This window comes from Coregonus clupeaformis, chromosome 25 (assembly GCF_020615455.1).
Source record: "Coregonus clupeaformis isolate EN_2021a chromosome 25, ASM2061545v1, whole genome shotgun sequence".
NCBI lineage: Eukaryota > Metazoa > Chordata > Actinopteri > Salmoniformes > Salmonidae > Coregonus > Coregonus clupeaformis.
In genome coordinates, this window is record NC_059216.1 from 25,611,241 (window position 1) to 25,628,897 (window position 17,657).

At 44.2% G+C, this 17,657-nt stretch overlaps 1 protein-coding gene across 2 annotated transcripts in view; it reads left to right on the top strand.

The window, feature by feature from the left end:
- LOC121539461 (sprouty-related, EVH1 domain-containing protein 1) overlaps positions 1 to 17,657 on the top strand; it is a 79,994-nt gene that overhangs the window by 51,713 nt on the left and 10,624 nt on the right. For both annotated transcript variants that reach the window (XM_041847973.1, XM_041847974.1), the window contains exons 3-4: positions 10,904 to 11,072; positions 15,029 to 15,075. In XM_041847973.1, the coding sequence (XP_041703907.1) occupies positions 10,904 to 11,072; positions 15,029 to 15,075 (216 nt within the window). The remainder of the gene's footprint in view (positions 1 to 10,903; positions 11,073 to 15,028; positions 15,076 to 17,657) is intronic.

Below are 17,657 nucleotides of genomic sequence, written 5' to 3' on the forward strand. Positions count from 1 at the left end.
TAGTCTATTACGATTCGATACTGCAATTTTATTGCGATTTGATGTTCCAAAAATATTGCTCAATTTATGTCCGCTTCAGAGAGACGAGCACATGAGATAATGAGTTTTGTTCAGTCAGTGAAATAAAAGTGCTGAAAACATGTTGGCTCATAGAACAAGCTATAGGATGAAAAATATCAGCGTTTTGGCATAGGAACAGCCGTCTAACGCTAGTTAACGCAAACTACAGCGCTAGCTAATGCTTTTTTTTTTTACAAATCAATACTTGGAGTCAAATATCAATATATTGTCAAAACATTATATTGCGATGTAATTATCGAGGTGTGGTGTGTCTCTACTGTTTGGTGTCTGTTTGTCCTCTGCTCTCACACAGAGAAACAGTCCTGTCCTTTTGATAACATCCCAGAGTGGAATCAGACCCACTCCCCCAATCTGTATAGACTATCTGAATTCCATTAATCTTCTCTCTCTCCTTACCTATCTCACTGTCTTTCCTAATCCCGCTCTCTCTCGCTTTAGCTCTGTCTCCTTTTTTTTTTCTCTCTTTCTCCACCTCTCTTCTTCTCTCTCTACCTCCCTGTGTAGAATGCGTTGTCGTCCTTCCTCCTAACGGAGATACTTCCTCCTCCTCCCGGGCCCACCACTCACCTTACCTGCTCTGGCTCCGCTCAGTCTCGCCTCCCACAATCGGCCCCAGAGGCAGACACCCCTGCCCCCCTCTTCTCTCTCTCCCTCCCTCTTACCCTCAGCAGGCTCTGTGTAAACACAACCCTTACTCCTGTCTTTCTTACTCCTCTCTTTCTCTGGGAGTGAGACACACTCCTGTCTAGTACACACCTGCTAGGCCTATTGTGAATGTGTTCATCCACTAATATCATACTCCCTCACTCGCATAAACTCACCAAATATGTTTCCTAGCCTACTCATGTGACCACAGTCACACACCAGATATATCACATATCCACACATTTTACATTTACATTTTAGTCATTTAGCAGACGCTCTTATCCAGAGCGACTTACAGGAGCAATTAGGGTTAAGTGCCTTGCTCAAGGGCACATTAACGTCATTTAGCAGACGCTCTTAGCCAGAGCGACTCACAAATTGGTGCGTTCACCCTATAGCCAGTGGGATAACCACTTTACAATTGGGGGGGGTAGAAGGATTCCTTTATCCTATCCCAGGTATTCCTTAAAGAGGTGGGGTTTCAAATGTCTCCGGAAGGTGGTGAGTGACTCCGCTGTCCTGGCGTCGTGAGGGAGCTTGTTCCACCATTGGGGTGCCAGAGCAGCGAACAGTTTTGACTGGGCTGAGCGGGAACTATGCTTCCGCAGAGGAAGGGAGCCAGCAGGCCAGAGGTGGATGAGCGCAATGCCCTCGTTTGGGTGTAGGGACTGATCAGAGCCTGAAGGTACAGAGGTGCCGTTCCCCTCACTGCTCCATAGGCAAGCACCATGGTCTTGTAGCGGATGCGGCTTCAACTGGAAGCCAGTGGAGTGTGCGGAGGAGGGGGGTGACGTGAGAGAACTTGGGAAGGTTGAACACCAGACGGGCTGCGGCATTCTGGATGAGTTGTAGGGGTTTAATGGCACAGGCAGGGAGGCCAGCCAACAGCGAGTTGCAGTAGTCCAGACGGGAGATGACAAGTGCCTGGATTAGGACCTGTGCCGCTTCCTGTGTAAGGCAGGGTCGTACTCTCCGAACGTTGTAGAGCATGAACCTGCAGGAGCGGGTCACCGCCTTGATGTTGGCGGAGAACGACAGGGTGTTGTCCAGGGTCACGCCTAGGCTCTTCGCACTCTGGGAGGAGGACACAGCGGAGTTGTCAACCGTGATGGCGAGATCATGGAACGGGCAGTCCCTTCCCGGGAGGAAGAGCAGCTCCGTCTTGCCAGGGTTCAGCTTGAGGTGGTGATCCGTCATCCATACTGATATGTCTGCCAGACATGCAGAGATGCGATTCGCCACCTGGTTATCAGAAGGGGGAAAGGAGAAGATTAGTTGTGTATCGTCAGCGTAGCAATGATAGGAGAGACCATGTGAGGATATGACAGAGCCAAGTGACTTGGTGTATAGGGAGAAAAGGAGAGGGCCTAGAACTGAGCCTTGGGGGACACCAGTGGTGAGAGCACGTGGTGCGGAGACAGCTTCTCGCCACGCCACTTGGTAGGAGCGACCGGTCAGGTAGGACGCAATCCAGGAGTGAGCCGCGCCGGAGATGCCCAGCTCGGAGAGGGTGGAGAGGAGGATCTGATGGTTCACAGTATCAAAGGCAGCAGACAGGTCTAGAAGGACAAGAGCAGAGGAGAGAGAGTTAGCTTTAGCAGATGCGGAGAGTCTCCGTGACACAGAGAAGAGCAGTCTCAGTTGAATGACCAGTCCTGAAACCTGATTGGTTTGGATCAAGAAGGTCATTCTGAGAGAGATAGCAAGAGAGTTGGCTAAAGACGGCACGCTCAATAGTTTTGGAAAGAAAAGAAAGAAGGGATACTGGTCTGTAGTTGTTGACATCAGTGGGGTCGAGTGTTGGTTTTTTTGAGAAGGGGAGCAACTCTCGCTCTCTTGAAGACGGAAGGGACATGGCCAGCGGTCAAGGATGAGTTGATCAGCGAGGTGAGGTAGGGGAGAAGGTCACCGGAGATGGTCTGGAGAAGGGAGGAGGGGATGGGGTCAAGCGGGCAGGTTGTTGGGCGGCCTGCAGTCACAAGTCGCAGGATTTTATCTGGAGAGAGAGGGAGAAAGAAGTCAAAGCATAGGGTAGGGCAGTGTGAGCAGGACCAGCAGTGTCATTAGACTTAACAAACGAGGATCGGATGTCGTCAACCTTCTTTTCAAAGTGGTTGACAAAGTCATCCACAGAGAGAGAGAGGAGGGGGATTCAGGAGGGGAGGAAAATGTGGCAAAGAGCTTCCCTAGGGTTAGAGGCAGATGCTTGGAATTTAGAGTGGTAGAAGGTGGCCTTAGCAGCAGAAACAGATGAAGAAAATGTAGAGAGGAGGGAGTGAAAAGATGCCAGGTCGGCAGGGAGTTTAGTTTTCTTCCATTTCGCTCCGCTGCCCGGAGCTCTGTTCTGTGAGCTCGCAGTGAGTCATCAAGCCACGGAGCTGGAGGGGGAGGACCCGAGCCGGCCGGGAGGATAGGGGGACACAGAGAGTCAAAGGATGCAGAAAGGAGGAGAGGAGGTTGAGGAGGCAGAATCAGGAGATTGGAGGAGAAGGATTGAGCAGAGGGAAGAGATGATAGGATGGAAGAGGAGAGAGTAGTGGGAGAGAGAGAGCGAAGGTTGCGGCGGCGCATTACCATCTGTGTAGGGGCAGAGTGAGTAGTGTGGGAGGAGAGCGAGAGAGAAAAGGAAACAAAGTAGTGGTCGGAGACATGGAGGGGAGTTGCAGTGAGATTAGTAGAGGAGCAGCATCTAGTGAAGATGAGGTCAAGCGTATTGCCTGCCTTGTGAGTAGGGGGGGACGGTGAGAGGGTGAGGTCAAAAGAGGAGAGGAGTGGAAAGAAGGAGGCAGAGAGAAATGAGTCAAACGCCCTCACATACAGCTGCCACGTATGCACTCTTATCAAACATAGACAAAGGTGCACATGTTAAGTGATTTAGAGAGCAACCATCATGTTGCCATTGGGACTTGACTTTCTTTGAATGTTGATTTGTTTTAGGGGTTTCTTGTAATGTTTTTGCATTGGTAAAAACATATAATTTTACTTATTTGTTTTATTGATTTAATCTAATTTATTAATACTGTCAGCACAGATTACCATGTTATAGAAAGCCCCCAAATAAGGGATTCAAACATGCACATCAAACGGAATGCACAAGTTACCACACAAGTGTCATCCCTCCCTGATCCAACCCCAGGTGCACGCGCCCCTCTCATTCACTCAGCCCTCGTCGTCATGCATGCTCACACAAAACCTCAAAGACTAATGGCCGTCTCTCATTTCATTTAATCTGCCTAGAGCAGTGGTCACCAACCTTTTCTGAGTCAAGATCACTTTCCCAGCAAGCCGAGATCTACCGCTCAGATTTTTTTTGGAACAATACATAAATGTAACATTAACCTAATAAAAACAGTTCTGTAGGAAGGAGGTTTTGTGCAGTAGGCCATATACAATATCACAGCATATTGGCTACATGCTTGGCCTGCCAATATTGTTCTTCTCAGACCATATTATATTTCAAAACTCGAGCTTTGATAACAAAATAGATCAGTTGGTGTAGCACTTGCGAGGCACTGCTGAGCATAAATTTGAATAATTAGCTTTCTTATTTTATTGGGCTGATGGTACCTGCATCTGATGCTCATATTGTGTTTCAAGACAACTGGGAACATGGGTGGGGGACTAGGTCAAATCATAACGTCAATGATCTTCAGGTCAGAAAGTTGTATGACTGTTCAAAACGATTTTTCCCGGTCGGATCTTGTTTTTATTTTTACGAGTTCCCAGTTGTCTTAAACGCAGCATAGTCGGAAGTCGGAGTTCCCAGTTGTTTTGAACACTGCATTAGTCTCAACGCAGGGAGGGAGAGCATAGCAGGGTCCGTCTCTCACGGTCCCTGCCCTCTCCTTCCTTTCCACTGGTGAGACTGACCAGAGATAAGGGACACAGTCTTCCACCTGATGGCGAATCTCGAGTTGCACTGCATCTGCCTCATGCACAAATTCATGTTGTTCCTATGACCAGAGAAAGTGAAATATTCCTTGATATTAAAATAGACACAACGAGCTGCTAATAATAATAATAACGCAGGACTATCTACACTTGGCTACTCGTTTTATGTTTTGAAACAGTGCTGAATAAATAACTTAAACTAACTTATAAAAACAGCAGCTCTCTTCTGTATTCTTTGTCAGTCTCTCTCTGATCATGGTTTTAAGTCATTCAATCTTACATAGGCTAGTATCAAACGGTGATTTGAGCTATCCGATTGGCCAGCGCAGTAGGCACTCTCGATTTAGCCACACATATCATTTTGAAATGGTTCAAAATGGGAACACTTTTCTTACCCGGTGGGCAGGGATTCTGAATCAAGTGCACCTACCACCAATAGCGGAGGGGAAAAAAGGAGCGCAAGCCTTTATCGTTCGCGTTTCTACAGAAATGTTTGGTGATCGACTGTCCAGCACTCTCGATTTAATAATGGGCTTTTGGAAGCACCCGACTCTCTGCCACACACTTACAGTGCCTTCAGAAAGTATTCATACCCCTTGACCACATTTTGTTATGTTACAGCCTAAATTCTAAATGGATAAAAAAATATATATCTCACCCATCTACACACAATACCCCATAATGAGAGTGAAAACGCGTTTAGAAATGTTTTATTGAAAATGAAATACAGAAATATCTCATTTACACAAGTATTCACACCGCTGAGTCAATACATGTTAGAATCACCTTTGGCAGCGATTACAGCTGTGAGTTTTTCTGGGTAAGTCTCTAAGAGCTTTGCACGCCTGGATTGTACAATATTGTACACATTATTATTTAAAAAATTCTACAAGCTCTGTCAAGTTGGTTGTTGACCATTGCTAGACAGCCATTTTCAAGTCTTGCCATAGAATTTCAAGCTGATTTAAGTCATAACTGTTACTACTGTAGGCCACTCAGGAACATTCAATGTTGTCTTGGTACGCAACTCCAGTATATATTTGGCCTTGTGTTTTAGGTTATTGTCAGTGTTGTGTTCGAGACCACCTAAAGCGAGACCGATTCAAGACCAAGACCGGAGCAAATCGAGTCAGTCAAGACCAAGACCGGAGGCGGGGCAAGACCGAGTCAAGACCGAGACCGGGAGGGGGACAAGGGGTCCGAGACAGAGTCAAGACCGAGACCAGAAAAATGCGAGTCCAATTCAAGACCATGATTGTAATTTTGTCAAATCTCCACCATAATAAGAGTTCAGAATGTCCAGTATATCTGTGTTCCTATTTCAGAACAACATATGGGTTCTTTAGACATTCAAAATAGTGAAAGAATGCGGGGAAAATAGAGCCACTCTACAAATTATTACTAACCCAAACAGTGGGGAACAATGGGCCTTCTACGCCTTCAGAGAATGGCTAAGGATTTATAAAATAATAATAATAATATAATAATGATAATTGTATTATTTTCAATGATGTTCTGATTTAATCTCTTTAGTTTTTGTTGGAAATGAAATGGTTAACACTGAAGAGAGAAAAATATGCTTTGCTGGTCTCTGGGGAGATAAATCTAGCTAGCAAAGTCAGCCATTGGAAGCTAGATAAAGGTATCTGCCGTTCAACTGTATTAGGGCAACATTTTGGAGTGACAGTTGAATCAACCAATCACATTTTGACTTAATGGCGGGACCGTTTTTACAAAAACGTATGGAAACTTATGCCGTCTTGAAGGCCAACCGGTCACTGCGCAAATATGAGCAGTAGATTTGGATTTCTGAAAATATGTAAAAATTAGCTTATGGCCTTATACAGCTCGTTAAGTGAGGTCTTAGTGCCAGCATCGGTGGCTACGAATAATATAGATGAGAACTCTCTTGGTAGACAGTGTGATCTACAGCTTATCATGAGGTATTCAACCTCAGGCGAGCAATACCTCAAGACTTCTTTAATATTAGACATCGCGCACCAGCAGTTATTGACAAATAGACACCGGTCATATTCCATATTCAGCGGGTGTTGCGTGTTCGTAAATTAATCAGTTGTTCTACGCTGTGGCACACTCAGACGAGAGTGCTCTGCAATCGAAGTAGATAGCCAGAGTGTATTTGTGAACGCAAGAGATATGCTAAATGGATAACAGCCGTTTAAGTTCTTGCTAGCTAACCAAATGACACCTGCATCTCTAGCTGTGTATTGCCACCGAAAAACGATATGAGGGGGAAAAGTAACTCCCCCACTCCAATGGTATGACATCCTCCTAGCAGCTAGCTATCTAGCTAACGTTAGGCTTTGTGTTTTTAGCTTGCTAAATAAATAGATACGCTAGCCTATTAGCCACGTTATGACTGACTTGTGATCATTGCCCTTGCTAGTTTGATTTTATTGACATTCCCAGCCTTAGTTATATTCGTCCGTTTTTGTCCAGAATATTGAGTCACTAAAACAGTGTATCGCATCGCGAATGGAGGCAGCAAACAATGCCAGCTGTGATTTACAACCTGATAGCAATATTTTTTGGACTACCAAGAAATGTATTGGTGAATTATATTAATCATGAATTGAACTGGATCCGTCTATTCTGCCAACAATGCCTTAGTGTACGTCATGGAACGTTGAGTCAAATATAACCTATTTTTAAAACCTCTTTTATAAAGTTGGTTTTGTAGCATAAACTGGGAATTTGATATTTTTTACTGATATTATGATTGTCTGTTTGTTTCATATCTGCAAAGTAGTTAAAACGCTGTCAGTTCCACTATAAACTTTACATCACTGGTTACTTTGTGTGCTATACGTGAAATGTTTTCCGATTAGGAAATGCTTAATGGTTGTGTTTTTGTATTCTTATGATTGGCTTATTATGTCCGAGTTTATGGACTGCTTATCCTTTAACGTCATGCTGTGTGTGACTGCTGTCTTTCCATCAGCCTTATGCAGTGGTGTAGTGGTGCCTGGAAAAGTGGGTATACTCAAATTTTGCCAAACAGCCAGCCCAGTGAAGGAAAGGCACCCTGTGTGAAAAATACAAATGTTCCTATGTTTTTTTTAAATGAGGTTTCCTATAGATGTTTCAGATTTTCACTCTCAAAATCACAATTTTTATAGAAAAAAATACAAAAATGTGATGGTCTTAAGTCCACAACAATGCTTAAACCACATACATCTGATTGGGTGGGCCTCTGTCCACCCAGACCCGTCCATGTCTACGCCCCTGACGCAAACAGCGCATGATGACAATTGCACATCACAAATAGCCTACTAACCAACACTTCGGATAAACTTTTGCATACCTATTATTGCTTTAGTTACCATTTACTGGTAGATAAGTTGAAACGTCTTTCCTACTGTACCGGCTACCGATGTCATTCTTCTGTGAGCTGCTCCATGCCAAAACCAGTTGAGAGCTACACACTTTTGCTACCTGTGAAAATATGCTTTGGGATTGTGTAGGCTACTTTGTGCATGATTTCTCTATTGTACTACATAATTGATAAGTCGTATACCTCCACTACACTACTTTGCTATGCATCAGTAGGGATTAAGAAGTGAGTATACGCAATGCCCACTGAAAAGAAAAGTGGGTATATGGTTTATAGCCTCCACTACACAACTGGCCCTTTTGTGTTTTACAAAAGGTGTATTCTCCTACATGACTGCACTGGTATTACGGTTGCTGTCCTTTCAGAATCACGAACCTGTCACACATTGAAGGTCTATAGGTTCGCCACTGCGCAATCATGTCTATTATAGATATAAAGGCTGTTAAGTCAAATCAAATCAAATCAAATCAAATCAAATTTTATTGGTCACATGCGCCGAATACAACAAGTGCAGACATTACAGTGAAATGCTTACTTACAGCCCTTAACCAACAGTGCGTTTATTTTAAACAAAAAAAGTAAGAATAAAACAACAACAAAAAAAAAAAAAAAAAAAAGTGTTGAGAAAAACAAAGAGCAGAAGTAAAATAAAGTGACAGTAGGGGAGGCTATATATACAGGGGGGTAACGGTGCAGAGTCAATGTGCGGGGCACCGACTAGTTGAGGTAGTTGAGGTAATATGTACATGTGGGTAGAGTTAAAGTGACTATGCATAAATACTTAACAGAGTAGCAGCAGCGTAAAAAGGATGGGGTGGGGGGGCAGTGCAAATAGTCCGGGTAGCCATGATTAGCTGTTCAGGAGTCTTATGGCTTGTGGGTAGAAGCTGTTGAGAAGTCTTTTGGACCTAGACTTGGCACTCCGGTACCGCTTGCCGTGCGGTAACAGAGAGAACAGTCTATGACTAGGGTGGCTGGAGTCTTTGACAATTTTGAGGGCCTTCCTCTGAGAATACTGTATTCATGTCATGGAAGCTGATAATAATTAGTTTTTTACTCCTCTGGTCTCGGGAAGAAATTACGAGTCCTCGCTGTCTGAGACCGAGTACAAATGTATCCGACACCGAGACACTGTGGGGGTTAAGAAGTAATGTACTACAACACTGGTTATTGTCCTGCTGAAAGGTGAATTTGTCTCCCAGTGTCTGTTGGAAAGCAGACTGAACCAGGTTTTCCTCTAGGATTGTGCCTGTGCTTAGCTCTATTCCGTTTATTTTATTATTATTTTTAACTCCCTAGTCCTTGCGGATGACAAGCATACCATACTGCAGCCACCACCATGCTTGAAAATATGAAGAGTGGTACTTAGTGATGTTGTGTTGGATTTGCCCCAAACATAACGCTTTGTATTCAGGACATAAAGTTAATTCCTTGGCCACATTTTTGTACTTTAGTGACTTATTGCAAACAGGATGCATGTTTTAGAATACTTTTTATTCTATACAGGCTTCTTTTCGCTCTGTCATTTAGGTAAGTATTGTGGAGTAATTACAATATTGTTTTCTACTATCACAGCCATTCAACTCTAACTGTTTTAAAGTCACCATTTGCCTCATGGTGAAATCCCTGAGCGGTTTCCTTCCTCTCTGGCAACTGAGTTAGGAAGGATGCCTGTATCTTTGTAGTGACTGGGTGTATTGATACGCCATCCAAAGTGTAATTAGTAACTTCACCATGCTCAAAGGGATATTCAATGTCTGCTTTCTTTTTGAGGCATTGGAAAACCTCCCTGACCTTTGTGGTTGAATCTGTGTTTGAAATTCACTGCTCGACTGAGGGACCTTACAGATAATTGTATGTGTGGGGTACAGAGATGAGGTAGTTATTCAAAAATAAGGTTAAACACTATCATTGCACACAAAGTGAGTCCATGCAACTTATGTGACTTGTTAAGCAAATGTTTACTCCTGAACTTATTTAGGCTTGACATAACAAAGGGGCTGAATACTTATTGACTCAAGACATTTCAACTTTTAATTTTGAATTAATTTGAAAGAAATTCTAAAAACATAACTCCACTGGCTGTAACACAACTACATTTGGAAAAAGTCAAGAGGTGTGAATACTTTCTGAAGGCACTGTAGTTTCTTTAGCTGCCTCCAAAACTTACCCCCCACTCCAGCTTTATCATAATTTGTAATAAAACCGCACTATGTTATGTGTTTTACAAATTTATGAGGAGGGGGGAAGAAATAGCTGAAATTATTGTGTTGGACTTGGATTGTTTCTATTTTTCTGAAGTTTCTTGTCATATCCAGTGTCGGGACATGGTTGGGGCTTTTCTTTTTTCTCCACGCGCTTCGTTTTTCTGTGTTGTATTTGAACGTGACACAATTAAACAGCTTACAGTGAGGAGTAAGATGGAGGTTAGATGTCTGTTCCTCAAAGGCTCCCTCGGACAGGGGTAAATAACATAGTTTCCACTTATTGATTTTACACTCTCATATCAAGATGGATTTCTACTTAAAGGGGTACTGCAAGATTTTGGCAATTCAGGCATTTTTCTACTTACCCAGTGTCAGGTGAACTTGTGGATACTGTTTTTTTTGCCTATGATGGTAGTTAGAGAGTTTTGTGAGCCAATGCTAATTAGCGTTAGCGCAATGACTGGAAGTCTACAGGTACCTGTACAGTAACATAAAACCGTAGAATCTCGCAGTATCCCTTTAACCATAAATGGCTTTGCTTATTGGGTGAATAAATTATTTTTGGGGTTTCTTGCAGCTTCTGGAGGGAGCTAGACTAGATTGTGAGCTGTGTGTTTTTGTATCATATTATTTTGCATTAAAGTAGTTGGACCAACGTTTTACCATCTGGGAACTTCAAGTCACTAACAGATATGTTTGTCTCTCTCTGTGTCTGTGTGGTCAGGTTGTTCTGGAGTGTATTCTAAAGAAGGACCTGGTCTACAACAAGGTCAACCCCATATTCCACCATTGGAGGATCAACGACAAAAAGTTTGGCCTGACCTTCCAGAGTCCTGCCGATGCCAGGGCCTTTGATAGAGGGATCCGCAGGGCCATCGAGGACATCAACCAAGGTGGGTTAGGAAGAACCCCTGAGCTTTAGTCCACCTCAGTTCAGTACAGTCTCACCTCACGGAACTCATGCTTTTGTAGACTCCTTTCCTCTGACATGTGTGTGTTTGTATGAATTAGTGTGTGTGAGAGTCTGTGTGTGCAAGCGTACATATCTGCGTGTGATTGTGTGTTGGTCTATGTCTGTGGCATGTAATGGTTGACCTGTTCTCCTGGTGGTTGATGCGTAGCATTGATTAGCTGTGATGACTTCCCCTGCTCCCTGCTCACTCACCCATGATTGGCCCTCCTATCTTATCTTTGCCAGCTGTGGTGGAGATAAGGGCACCACTTCCTGTACAGACTGGCAGCGTAGACAGTTGAGTTAGCGGATGGGGCACAGGGACGCATTTATGTCAATATAGGGGCAGTCTGTGTCTCATGGAATTTTGAGTTTAGGCTTTAAGGTAGAATAGGCTAGGTGGCGTTTGGGCTAGCGGAGTCCCTACTTCTGGAAGTTAGGTTGAAAATGCTGTATCCCTAAAAACCAGAAACATCCACTTTCTGCCGACTCCACAGAGAGTGAGGCTTGCCTTGTTAGAGATGGGCTGAGGATAAGCTAGGTTAACCTGGTTGTTGATGTGCTGAACCTGGGCTAGGCTAGGTTAACCTGGTTGTTGAGGGGCAGAAGCTGGGCTAGGCTAACCTGGTTGTTGATGGGCAGAAGCTAGGCTAACCTGGTTACAGATGGGCTGAGGCTAGTGTAGGCTGGGCTAAGTGTTTGGAGATGGGCTGAGCTTGATACAGCAGCTTGGGGCTATGATAAGCGTTTCCAGCAGAGGTAATGCCATAGGTAGCAAATGCGTCCAATTAGCAGGAGAGCTGCCAGCTCAGCAATCTGCCATCCAGCCTCCTGGCCTGTGTTACTCAAGACTAAAACCTGGCTTGGGCTCTATGGATATCTCCTTCACTCCCTGGTCCTGTAGACCTGGGGAGGAAACTGATGGTGTCTAACAACAACATGAAGAAGCGCTCTATACCTAAATGACCGTATAACTCTAGCTCTGAATGTCTTAGGTACTGATAAACCAGTAGAGGTAACAGTCAATACTAGCATATTAGCAGAATTATCATTGCTGTAAATTAGCACACATGCCTTTGGTCTTGTCAGGAATGGCTGTATAATAAGAGTGCTGCCTGGCTCCCAGTGCCTGTTCTACTCTGCTCCTCTCCTCTCTGTAGCCTCTGTTCTGTTCTGGCTTCCTCTGTATTCCTCCAGTGTTGTGTAATGCCTCTCCTCCACACAGGCAGGTTCCTCTGTATTCCTGTTGCATAGCTCTGCTCCCGGACTGCAGTGTGTGTGCTTCGAAGTCTGTGTGTGTACGAGTGTGTGCTTCTTAGTGTGTGTGTGTGTGTGTCAACCTTGCAATCCTCTGTTGCCATGGCAACGGTGGGCACATGGTTCAGGCAGCTCCATGGTCCAGCACTGGCAGAGTCGTGCTGCAGAAAGTCTGTCTCAACGTGCTACAGACAGACGTTTGGCCAAGCCATCATTGTAAATAAGAATTTGTTCTTAATTGACTCGCCTGGAAAAATAAAGGTGAAATAAATACAAATATTTTTTTAACGCAGAGACTGACACAGAAATATAGATACACGCACACTGTTGAATGCTCCCACAGTTTTTTATTGTGCAACGTTTCGACCCGACAGTCTTCTTCTCTAAACTAGAGACGGAGAGACACACAGACAGGGACAGACAGAGGCCTGGTTTCTCCTGCTGCTTGCCTGGCTTGTTTTAAATGAGGTCTTGGTGATCCTAATTAAGTGAATTGGGAGTCTTAAAAGAGTCTCTTGATGCCGTAGGTACAAACCGTTTCCTCTTCGTCCGTCCCAGTGGAAAGAAGCTAATCTCTGTTTTCTACACTACTGCCAACATTTAACTATGGACAAATTTTCTTTCCCCCAACATTTCAATAAAAGCTTGTTTTTAGACATGATGTTGTTAAGAGTCAGGTACAAGTTCAACAGTACGATTACTTACACTGAACAAAAATATAAACGCAACATGTAAAGTGTTGGTTTCATGAGCTAAAATAAAAGATCCCAGAAATGTTCCATACACACGAAAAGCTTATTTCCCTCATGCTGTGCACAAATTTGTTTACATCCCTGTTAGTGACCATTTCTCTTTTGCCAAGATAATCGATCCACCTGACAGGTGTGGCATATCAAGAAGCTGATTAAACAGCATGATCATTGCACAGGTGCACGTTGTGCTGGGGACCAAAAAAGGACACTCTAAAATGTGCAGTTTAATCACAACACAAAGCCACAGATATCTCAAGTTTTGAGTGAGCGTGCAATTGGCATGCTGACTGCAGGTATGTCCACCAGAGCTGTTGCCAGATAATTGAATGTTCATTTCTCTACCATAAGCCGCCTCCAACGTCGCTTTAGAGAATTTGGCAGTACGTCTAACCGGCCTCACAACCACAGACCACGTATAACCATGCCAGCCCAGGACCTCCACATCCGGCTTCTTCACCTGCGAGATCGTCTGAGACCAGCCAACCTGACAGCTGATGAAACTGTGGGCTTGCACAACTGAAGAATTTCTGCACAAACTGTCAAAAGGAAGCTCATCTGCGTGCTTGGTGTCCTCACCAGGGTCTTGACCTGACTGCAGTTCGGCGTCGTAACCGACTTCAGTGGGCAAATTCTCACCTTCGATGACCACTGGCACGCTGTAGAAGTGTGCTCTTCACGGTTGAATCCCAGTTTCAACTGTTCCGGGCAGATTGCAGACCACTTGTATGGCATTGTGTGGGCGAGCGGTTTTCTGATGTCAACGTTGTGAACAGAGTGCACCATGGTGGGGTTATGGTATGGGCAGGCATAAGCTACGGACAACAAACACAATTGCATCTTATCGATGGTAATTTGAATGCACAGAGATACTGTGATGAGATCCTGAGGTCCATTGTCGTGCCATTCCGCCGCCGCCATCACCTCATGTTTCAGCATGATAATGCACGGCCCCATGTCGCAAGGATCTGTACACAATTCCTGGAAGCTGAAAATGTCCCAGTTCTTCCATGGCCTGCATACTCACCAGACATGTCACCAATTGAGCATGTTTGGGATGCTCTGAATCTACGTGTACGACAGCGTGTTCCAGTTTCCGCTAATATCCAGCAACTTCGCACAGCCATTGAAGAGTGGGACAACATTCCACAGGCCACAATCAACAGCTTTATCAACTCTATGCGAAGGAGATGTGTTGCGCTGCATGAGGCAAATACTGACTTGTTTTCTGCTCTACGCCCCTACCTTTGTTTGAAAGTATCTGTGACCAACAGATGCATATCTGTATTTCCAGTCATGTGAAATCCATAGATTATGAATGAATTTATTTCAATTGAAATTGTTGCATTTTGTATTTTTGTTTAATGTAGTATTCTTATCATAAGTCTACTTTCTTGAAACTCGGCCTCAGTGAATGTGAAATCTTTGGACCGAGTCATGGCTTTTTATCCTCAACCCGAGTTGCACTTATACAAGCAAAGAGTAGATTTCATTAGGCCATGTGTCTTACTAACACAGAGTAGCTTTCATTTCCCCATTTAGCTGTGATGGCGGATGTAAGTCTGGGCCTACCATACCTCCCTCAATGGCTTCCCTCTTCCCTCTATCACCAGTGGCATGCTTGTGGGGATGTGTGACGTCTGGGGACATTTTAGGGACTTTTGATATAATGGGACTTGGTGATGTGGGGATATACAGTAATGTTATGTGAACTCTCTTTCTTTCTTTCTCTCTCTCTCTCTCTCTCTCTCTCTCTCTCTCTCTCTCTCTCTCTCTCTCTCTCTCTCTCTCTCTCTCTCTCTCTCTCTCTCTCTCGCTCATCTGTATCTGTGTAGCTACATGCTGGAAGTCTTATTGAATTTCAGATTTTATTCAATCTTCTCTTTTCCAGGCTGTCCTGCGTTTGGTGACTCGGACTCCCTTGAAGATGGATTACAGGTGAGTCCAGGAACTAGGGTCCTCGTATATTCTCCATGTACATGTCTTTATTTGGTAGCGCTACGGTTTTCTGTAGGACTAACCTGACTTCTCACCAGTCTAGTAAAATTCAGTTCTATTGCCTGTGCTTGAATCAAGGACGCAGGACCGAGGTAAATCTGAGCAGTGGCTCAACACGACACTCTATCCCAGTACTGCTTCAGGCCCTTTGTCTTTTCCTCTGACAGTTGTCTTTAGGATATGGGTCTGTTTTAACAGCCAGGGCCTTGCCTTACCTTTCATTGCTGGGGAGTTGTCGAGTGTGGCCACAGCTTAGGTGTGCATATCTGTCACCCGGGCAAAACTGATACCTGGGAACCTAGTTGCGTATAAAAAGTCAACATGGTACATTTCTCCAATTTGTCTTTGTGGGTTATCTGAAACCACTCGTATTTCCTCATCTATTGATAGATTGAGCTGTGCTCAGGCGTAGTTTGTTGGTAAGATGGTAAAGGAGTTAGTTCTCTTTGTCCTCCTTAGTATGAGCTTTCACAAGCTACTGGTACTGTTTCGGCAGTGTAGTTAGCAAAGTTTTCTCAATCTCATCAACAGGGAGTACAGGTATAGGCCTACACACCCAAGCTGATTTTGCTTTAGAAATGGAGTGTGTTGTAGAAACACAACACTGCTCCTTGCTCTAGTTTATGCTTATGAAACACCACAAGTAGACAAATCTATCATCAGATTTGTGACACGAATGGCCAATGCATGGTATTTGTGAAAGTATACATGGCAAACTGAACCTGTTTACAAAAGGCATTGTTTCAGATGACCTGCTAAGCTAATGATTTAGTATCCTCTGCTGCTCTTTAATTACCAGTATCTGTGGGTTTTGTGTCCACCAGTGATCTGGTGGCTGGGCTGCAATCACCTTTGACCCAACAGTAGCTGACCTCATTCACAGAGTGGAGTAGAGAAGGTCAGAGGGCGTGAGAGGAAGGAGAGGATATGTTCCTGTTCCTGTGGAGAGCAGCTTCCGCTTTAAGAAATCAGCCATACAGGAAGTCCAATGACCGCTGTTGCTAGGCAGCAAAGGAGCCGGCGGGCGGCCAGTGGGTGGGAGGAGCAGGGGGGTTCAGTAAGTGAGCAACCGAGGGTGTCGCATTGGTAATTTGGCATCAGAGTGTTGTGGTCTGAGACCTGGGAGTGGGCTACACGGGCGAGAAACTGTGAGGCTAGTCACACTCTCGCACCAAGCCACGCAGCCAAAGAGATGGAGCTAACTAACGCTCGACTCAAATGCCACCACACACTAGACAAGTTTCCATTGACCGAGGTTTATTCAACAAAATGCAATGTATTTTGCGATATGTGTAATGGAAACGGCAGATACAGGATACATTTTCTAAAGATAGACAACATTTTTATCCGTTCTTTTGTCAAACTGTCTTTATTGTGACAAATGATGATGGAAATTGTGTTTTTCGAATAAAGTATGATTGCCAAATCATTTTGAAGGTACGCGAGGCAAGTGATGTCACCGCGTAACTATAAAGCTCCACTCCACATTTAAATCTGTCTACTGCTTGCAAAAAAAAAATTATACTATAAATATAATGTTTCTTTGCAGGACAAGGATTGTCCTGACTTTCAAGAATGCCTAAATTGCTTCACCTTGCTTTTCTGGTTGGCTGGCAAGTTTCGCCATCCAGTTATTTCAGATCTACAGGAGTGCAAGTTTCACCATAGCACAGACTGTGGTGATAGGTTGGCACATGAGAATTATTAGAATATGGCAAATATTAGTCAATTATTGCATTCTATCCATGCTGGCTTTCGCGGGCTACCTGAGACATGAAGCTGATAGGTGGGAGGGCATATACTGTGGCTTGCGAAAGTATTCACCCCCCTTGGCATTTTTCCTATTTTGTTGCCTTACAACCTGGAATTAAAAATGGATTTTTGGGGGGTTTGTATCATTTGATTTACACAACATCCCTACCACTTTGAAGATGCAAAATATTTTTTCTTGTGAAACAAACAATAAATAAGACAAAAAAACAGAACTTGAGTGTGCATAACTATTCACCCCCAAACCACCCCCCCCAAAGTCAATACTTTGTAGAGCCACCTTATGCAGCAATTACAGCTGCAATTCTCTTGGGGTATGTCTCCATAAGCTTGGCACATCTAGCCACTGGGATTTTTGCCCATTCTTCAAGGCAAAACTGCTCCAGCTCTCTTTAAGTCATACCACAGATTCTCAATTGGATTGAGGTCTGGACTTTAGAATTCCAAGACATTAAAATGTCTCCCCTTAAACCACTCAAGTGTTGCTTTAGCAGTATGCTTCGGGTCATTGTCCTGCTGGAAGGTGAACCTCCGTCCCAGTCTCAAATCTCTGGAAGACTGAAACAGGTTTCCCTCAAGAATTTCCCTGTATTTAGCGCCATCCATCATTCCTTCAATTCTGACCAGTTTCCCATCCCTGCCGATGAAAAACATCCCCACAGCATGATGCTGCCACCACCATGCTTCGCTGTGGGGATGGTGTTCTCGGGGTGATGAGAGGTGTTGGGTTTGTGCCAGACATAGCGTTTTCC